This window comes from Papaver somniferum, chromosome 7 (assembly GCF_003573695.1).
Source record: "Papaver somniferum cultivar HN1 chromosome 7, ASM357369v1, whole genome shotgun sequence".
NCBI classification, from domain to species: domain Eukaryota; kingdom Viridiplantae; phylum Streptophyta; class Magnoliopsida; order Ranunculales; family Papaveraceae; genus Papaver; species Papaver somniferum.
Genome location: NC_039364.1, coordinates 151,141,864 through 151,149,410, shown reverse-complemented (window position 1 = coordinate 151,149,410; position 7,547 = coordinate 151,141,864). Strand labels below are relative to the sequence as shown.

Genomic DNA, 7,547 nt, shown 5'->3' with positions numbered 1-7,547 from the left:
TTTGGGGTAAGTTCTGAGTTTGAAAATTACCTATTTATAACGATAAAGAACTAACCGTTGGCGCTAGAGTCAATAGCGAGCGATATTCATGGGAGCGCTGGCGATAAAGACTTTATTCGTTATAGTCAAAATCACTCGCTAAAATCTCGACCGCTCTATGATTTTCCCATAGTGACACACTTAGTTTGCCATGCCACCTGGTATGCCAAACAACTTTTTGTGGCATGTGCATAGGAATAGGCCTCATGGATGTAAAATTCCACTTTACAACCACTGTACGGGCAGCCGCAATAGAGGCATATCGGGGTTGTCACTTGCTCCAAGAGCTTTAATGAGTTCCGGTTCCAAGCCAGGAACTGGATAACCGAACTTAAAACCAAACCTGTTCCCTATAACTAAAAAATATCATATCTTCATTCATCTTTGTTTAGGGAGATAAACCTTCAGAGAGACAGTAAAGAACGTTATGTTGCCGCCATTTTTACATGGCCACAACAACCGCTCTCCCCTCTTTTCTTCTCCTTTGTCTTCCAAACAAACCCTACCGGAACCACCACCACCGCCACCAATCTCTTCTTCTTCCACCATCCACCACCACAACAACGGTTTCGGTACTTTCTCCTACTAGACCCAAACCCTCAAACCCACTCACTTATTCAATTCCCTTTAACCCTAATCCTCATCCTCAGATTCATCCTACTTACCCTTCACAAACTGTAAGCAATCTTAACTCAGATACTGATAATCTTGATTCTTTCTCTGATAATTATCACCATTTACTTCGGCTTTCCATTCATCACCATGATTACAGACTTGCTAGAGCTATTCATGCTTCAATTCTCAAACTTCAGGAAGAAATTGATTTATTCAACACTCTTATTGATGTTTATATCAAACTTGGAAAACTTACTGATGCTCGGAATTTGTTTTCTTCCTTATCCTCTCCTAATGTTGTCTCTTATACTTCCTTGATTTCTGCTTATGCTAACTCGAATCGAGAAAAAGAAGCTATCCGTCTGTTTTTTGCCATGAGAAGTTCTGGCATTCAGCCCAATTCGTTCTCTTTTGTTGCAATTTTGACTGCTTGTGTTAGAATTTTGAATTCTAAATTAGGTTTTCAAGTCCACTCGTTAATTATAAAAATGGGCTATTGTTCATATGTCTATGTATCAAATGCACTTATGAGTGGGTATTTGAAATGGGGTTCTGTGAATTCTGCTATTCAAGTGTTTGATGAATTACCCCAACGAGATTTGGCGTCCTGGAATACTGTCATAGCTGGTTTGGTTAAGGATTCACAATATCAGAAGGCGTTTGAAAGGTTTCGCGACTTACAAAAAAGTGATAGATTTTGTGTTGATCATTTTACTATTTCGAGTTTACTTACTGCGTCCAAGGAATCATATAGTTTAAGGGAAGGACAAGAGATTCACGCTCATGCTATTAAGATTGGTTTTGCATCTAATGTTAGTGTGAATAATGCCCTCATTGGGTTTTATACTAATTGTGGTAGTGCGAAAGATGTGACTTCTGTTTTCAAGAAGATGCCTGTTAGAGATGTTATAAGTTGGACAGGAATGGTTACTGGATGTATGGAATTTGGATTGGTTGAATCAGCAATGAAGGTTTTCAATCAGATGCCGACTAGGAACTGTATTTCTTATAATGCACTTTTAGCTGGGTTTTGCAAGAATGGAGAAGGTTTGAGGGCTTTGGAAATGTTTCGAGGAATGTTGGAGAACTCCATGGAGGTATCAGATTTCACTTTGAGTAGTATAATAACAGCCTGTTCTGTGGTTACAGATGTGAAGGTCAGCAAACAGATTCATGGGTTTGTTGTTAAATGTGGCTGCGGGTCGAGTAATTCTTGGATTGAAGCTGCATTGATCGATATGTGCATGAAGTGTGGAAGAACGAGTGATGCTCAGAAATTGTTCACCAAGTGGTTGTGTAAACACAACGAGTCGATGGTCTGGACGTCAATGATTTGTGGGTATGCTCGAAACGGACATCATAATGAGGCAATGTCTCTTTTCTGCGAGATGCAAGCCGATGGAGGAGTGAGGGTGGATGAAGTAGCATCTACTGCAGCTCTTACTGTCTGTGGAAGTTTAGGGTCCTATGAAATGGGGAAACAGATCCATTGTTATGCTCTTAAGTCTGGTTTTCAGTATGATTTACATGTAGGGAATGCTACTGTTGCTATGTACTTCAAGTGTGGAAACATGGAAGACGCGGTTAAGTTTTTCGATCTGATGCCAAAACATGATATAGTTTCATGGAACGGTTTGATCAGCGGACATGTTCTTCACAGGAATGGAGACAAGGCATTATATGTGTGGTCGAATATGGAGGAAATGGGTATAAAGCCAGACTCCCTCACATTTATGTTACTTATTTCGGCTTTTAAATATACAAACTCAAACCTGTTAGATCGTTGTCGGGAGTTGTTTTTGTCCATGCAAAATCTGTATGGAATAGAACCAACTTCTGAACATTATGCATCTATGATCAGTGTATTGGGTTACTGGGATTGCTTTGATGAGGCAGAAGAAATGATCAATACCATGAATATTGAATCTGATGCTTTGGTATGGCGTGCATTACTTGACAGTTGTAGATTGCGATCAAATGCAAACCTTGGAAGATTGGCTGCAAAACATCTTCTTGCTATCGAGCCAAAAGATCCTGCTTCATTTATACTTGTTTCTAATCTTTATTCGGCTTCTGGGAGATGGCATTGCTCTGAGAAGATTAGAGAGGAGATGAGACTGAAAGGGTTGAAAAAGAACCCAGCTCAAAGTCGGATCATTCATCAAAACAAAATCCATACATTTTTTACCAGAGATAAATCTCATCCAGGCACAAAAGATATCTACAGCGGTTTGGACATACTCATCTTAGAATCCATAAAAGCCGGATATGTCCCTGACACAAGCTTCGTTCTTCACGAAGTAGAGGAGCATCAAAAGAAGGAGTTCCTGTTCTACCACAGTGCAAAGCTTGCTGCCACATATGGACTCCTGACGACAAAAGTGGGAAAACCAATTAGAGTTGTGAAGAACATTCATCTGTGTGGAGATTGTCATACGTTTTTCAAGCATGTTTCGTCTATAACCAAACGAGAGATTTATCTCAGAGATGTTTCGGGTTTTCATCGTTTTAAAAATGGTGAATGCTCTTGCAGAGATTACTGGTAACTTAAATTTCAAATTAACCTTTTGGTGGAACCCATCTTTTTGAGACTTTGTAGGGTTCTAATGAGTATATATGTTGTAATGTAAATTCTCAGTTATGGAAGTGATAGTGTCTCATGAAATTTTGTTAGATGCGATTTAGTAAAATCGCAGAAAGTACATTCATACTTTCTGCCGCATAATCTTGAACTCTAGACTGCGGACTTGAACCTCTCACTCTCACCTCACCTATGAGTGTCATGCCCCGACTCCTGACCGAAAAACATAAAAAAGGGAAGAACTTACGGAGTTTCCTGTAACTTGAGAGAGAGAGAGAGAGAGAGAGAGAGAGAGAGAGTGAGAGATGGATTTCAAACTTGCAGCATTGAAGCTGACGAGTGGACAGATGAAGGATGTTTTAACTTCAAGATCTGGCATGACTTTTGGTGGTACACTTTTCCAGAGAGCTTGGGTTCAGGTTTTGTATTCCTCCATCAAAAACGAAAGAATCATTCCTTTTTTTCCTAGGCTTTACTTCATTTTTCAACATGTTAAACAAATGGAAACTGCAGGGAACTCTGGTTGCAGAAATAAAAAAAGGGTATTTCTATCTAGATGATGGAACTGGGATTACAGAACTTCAACTTTCCAACGAACACTTCCTCCGAAACTGGAAAATAGGTTCTCTAATCTGACAGTCTTCGGTCTAACTTTTTCTGCAAAAATGGTGTATCTCATTGAATTTCTCTTTCGTCTCTTTTGTTTGTGTAGGAATGTATGTGATGGTTGTTGGTTTGCTCGTAATGCGTACAGGTGAATCTCCATTGATCAGGGTAAGCTATGTTCTTTGAATATCTATGGGATCATTTAGAACATGAATGAAAAAGTGCATTTTTGGTGTTTGTGGTAATTACTGACTCGGAGTTTGTGAAACAATCTAGTATAGTTTTATGAAAAAATATAGTTTTCAAATGCTAACTAGGTTAGATCATTTAAGGACAACATTAACGAAGAACGCGATTACGAGATAAATTATTTTACTTGTTTGATCAAACTTTTGTTAAACGATCATAAAAGAACATTTGTTGAGCAATGAAACTTGTGCTTGTGGGATTACGTTTGTCATATGTTTTTATTGTTAGTCTTAATGTTGCTTTTGTAATGCAGGTTCACAAAATGGTTGATCTTTCTGGGTCTCCTGATAGAGAAGCAATGTGGTACCTGGAAGTGATTGAAGCTTACAAACTGTTTTATGATCTCTCATTTGAAGAATGAACCGTCATTTTGTGTCTATACTATTACTAGGTGTTCAATGCTGCTCAACTTGATGGCCTCTATAACCGAGTTAGTTAGTTTAATATGTAGATACTTTTTACTCTTTATCGTTATTTGTCCTCCTTTTGGAATCATAGATTCACCTAGAATTCCTAGTATTCCTCTGCGTACACTCACCAACATTGCATATTACAAAGTCCAAAGATGACAATCCATTCACTCAATTTGAAAGTTCTGTTTGTTAGACTACCTCTCAGACTAACTCTTACAACCCTTCAACTTGGGACGAAGAGAAAAAATGATAGTTACCCAAGCAATCTCTGTTCTATTCCAGTTTATTTAATCGTTATTCTTATTTTACTGCATTCTCTCATACTTGTTTGAATATTGTTTTGTTTTGTTTTAAACTTGTGCAACTTGCATGTCAGAACTTACTGCTCCCACTCTTTCTTCTTTTACCTAGTATTTCATGCTTATGTTGCATTGGTACCTTGCATTCAACCTCGATCAGCATGAGAATTATTGCCTGGTGTTGTCAAGGTTTTGGTGCGAAACCTACTGGACATCATATTATGAATCTTTCTCAATCTCACAACCCAGACATTATCATCACTCTTATTACTCCTTCGGAAGGATGGTTTCGATCTGGAAATTATGCACTCTTCAAAGAACATGATACACTGTTTAGTTAAGCGTGATCCCTCTAAAGCCAGAATGATTAACCGTCTTGTGTTTGTGGTTCTCCAAACCCACTTGAAAAGACACCGGGATGGGAATATATTAGAGATTTAGGTTGTGCTTTGGATCTGCCATGGGTACTTTTGGTGATTTGAGTGTTACTTTCAATGTTGATGAGAGTAACAGATATAAGACTTCTAGTTCTTCCTCACCTTATATAAGTGCATCAGTGATGCTGGTTTAGGTTATAATGGTAAGCTCTGCACTTGGACAAATAATACACATGCACAGGTAAAAGTAGCGCTAGACTTGATCGAGCTGTGGTAAATAATGAGTGGTTAAAAGAGTATCCTAATTCTAAATTATCTCATTGTCTTGACCGTGCTCACTCTAACTAATACTTAACTATTAAGCATAAATTGGAAATATGTGGCAAGTGTGGTGCCTTTTCTAGCATTAGATTTATCAACTGAAAGCAAACTGTGGTGGCTTTCCTAGCATTAGGTTTATCTACTGAAAGCAAAGTGTGGTGCCTTCCCTAGCATTAGATTTATCTACCGAAAGTTTTTAAGCAATACAAATGGGGTGCGTATTATCTCAACTAACGGTACAATCAAAACGTTTTGTCTGCTTTGCTAATGTATCTGGTACCATATTAGCGGTTTTAGGAACAAAGAAAAAGTTGAAAAAATCTGAGTAGGATTGAGCTAGCCTGTTAGCTTCTTTCAAAATTGCGTGACTGCCGTGAAATGGAGGATGAGATTCCATTCAGGTGATCAAAAAGTTTCTTACAGTCTCCTTCTATACATAATTTGGTAATGTTTTTCTCTCTAGCCCAATATGCTGCCTGCAAAACCAATACTCCGATCAATCTAGCCGTATCCAAATAACCAAATTAGAATTCTGCCAAGTTTGAACTTGTTATATATCTTTCAAGATATGAATTCTACAAGAACGAGTCTCGTAATCGATCAAACTTAATATGGATGTATCTCCTAAGATTGAATATGTACTACTTGTGTATTAGAGCACTGCTCGGTCGAACTCGCAAGCGTTGCTATCTCAAGCTTGTTGTCAAGTTTAGTTGCCAAAACTATAAGTCTTGATTTCTAGTCTACTTATAGCTAAGTCTCGGATTAGGATAGAAAGTGTAGTTGAGTATTAGACTTCACGGCGTTCATCGATTGAAGACGAAGAACTACTAAAGGGAGCTTGTGGAACTTCATCAACAAAAGTTATGTGGAGACTTGAACTCATGTATCACTCAAAATTATATCTACTCTATCTCTTATTTGAGACAAAAGTCGTATAGCTATATAGACTTCAATTATACACATTTGATATTTCTAGCTGAGTTTAACTCCCCTACATATTTCTCGAAATATGTGTGGGTAAGCTTTCACTTTAACCAAGTTCATCTTATATTCTTGACGAAAGTCAAAAGATGATCATGTGAAAATCACCTGGTAACATCTTACATGATTTGTGTGAGACGGTCATTTGATGTAGGCTCCGAATGTTTCGTATTGATCATTCGATCACTTGAAAATTGCGTTGAAGATAATAGTTTGTATGAGATAGCTATTGTCGTCTTCCAAGAATGTTTCAATGATTGAAATAAGAGTTTAGAACAATTGGATATAAGCATAGTATGCGTACTTGCATATATGTAATCCAAGTCCGGGTACCATGGTATGCATACCCGTATGCGTACTGCTTGGTTTAGTCAGGTCCGTGAACCTTTTACACATACCGGTACGCGTACTGGCGTGAGTTTCAGGTCCGGGAATTTCTGCTGAGTTTGGAAGGTATGCGTACCAGTTCGCAACTGGCGAAACCTAAACTTAGTCCGGCCACTATGGTATGCATACCTAGTGGATAATGTTCTAAAATCGGTTTGTTCATGAACTAATACATTTATATAATAAGGAATGCAATCTTTTGCAAAGCGTGGATATAATGTTCATGACTTGATTCGAGTGAATCAAAATCGGTTTTGTTTCAGTTGTGTCTTGTATACTTCTATGAGAACATAAACAATTGAAAAACTCTAGAACTAGTTTCATTTGAGCCATTTGAACTAGTTATGGTTAAGATGAATACGGTCGATATGAAAGTGCTCATATGGATAACTTCGGTTATTATTGTTGAGCCAACAAGATGCACACGTTTAGGTACGGTTACTCATATCTAAATGAAGTCACTTTTCATTTGTGTTTAACAAGCTAAGTTCGATCTAACGATTGAAAGATATTAGCTTGAGTCTAATCAGGTTTTCATCTAACGGTGAATATTGAATGCTTTGTTACCAAGGTAAGATTGATTGCAAACCCTGATTTGAAGACTATATAAAGGAGAACTCTAGTAACTGGGAAACCTAATCTCCACACCTCCTGTGTGATACTAGTTGCGACTAGA

The 7,547-nt window shown here is 38.0% G+C and overlaps 2 protein-coding genes across 2 annotated transcripts; both read left to right on the top strand.

The window, feature by feature from the left end:
* Nucleotides 1-431: 431 nt before the first annotated feature.
* On the top strand, nucleotides 432-4,811 carry LOC113298748 (pentatricopeptide repeat-containing protein At5g03800-like). The gene is made up of 4 exons (XM_026547569.1): nucleotides 432-3,654; nucleotides 3,749-3,857; nucleotides 3,948-4,009; nucleotides 4,344-4,811. The coding sequence occupies exon 1, from the start codon at nucleotides 486-488 to the stop codon at nucleotides 3,198-3,200; it is 2,715 nt and encodes a 904-aa protein (XP_026403354.1). The 5' UTR covers nucleotides 432-485; the 3' UTR covers nucleotides 3,201-3,654; nucleotides 3,749-3,857; nucleotides 3,948-4,009; nucleotides 4,344-4,811.
* Nucleotides 3,541-4,451, top strand: LOC113295376. Its single transcript, XM_026543713.1, has 4 exons — nucleotides 3,541-3,654; nucleotides 3,749-3,857; nucleotides 3,948-4,009; nucleotides 4,344-4,451. Exons 1-4 carry the CDS (start codon nucleotides 3,541-3,543, stop codon nucleotides 4,449-4,451), a joined length of 393 nt encoding a protein of 130 aa, XP_026399498.1.
* Nucleotides 4,812-7,547: the final 2,736 nt, after the last annotated feature.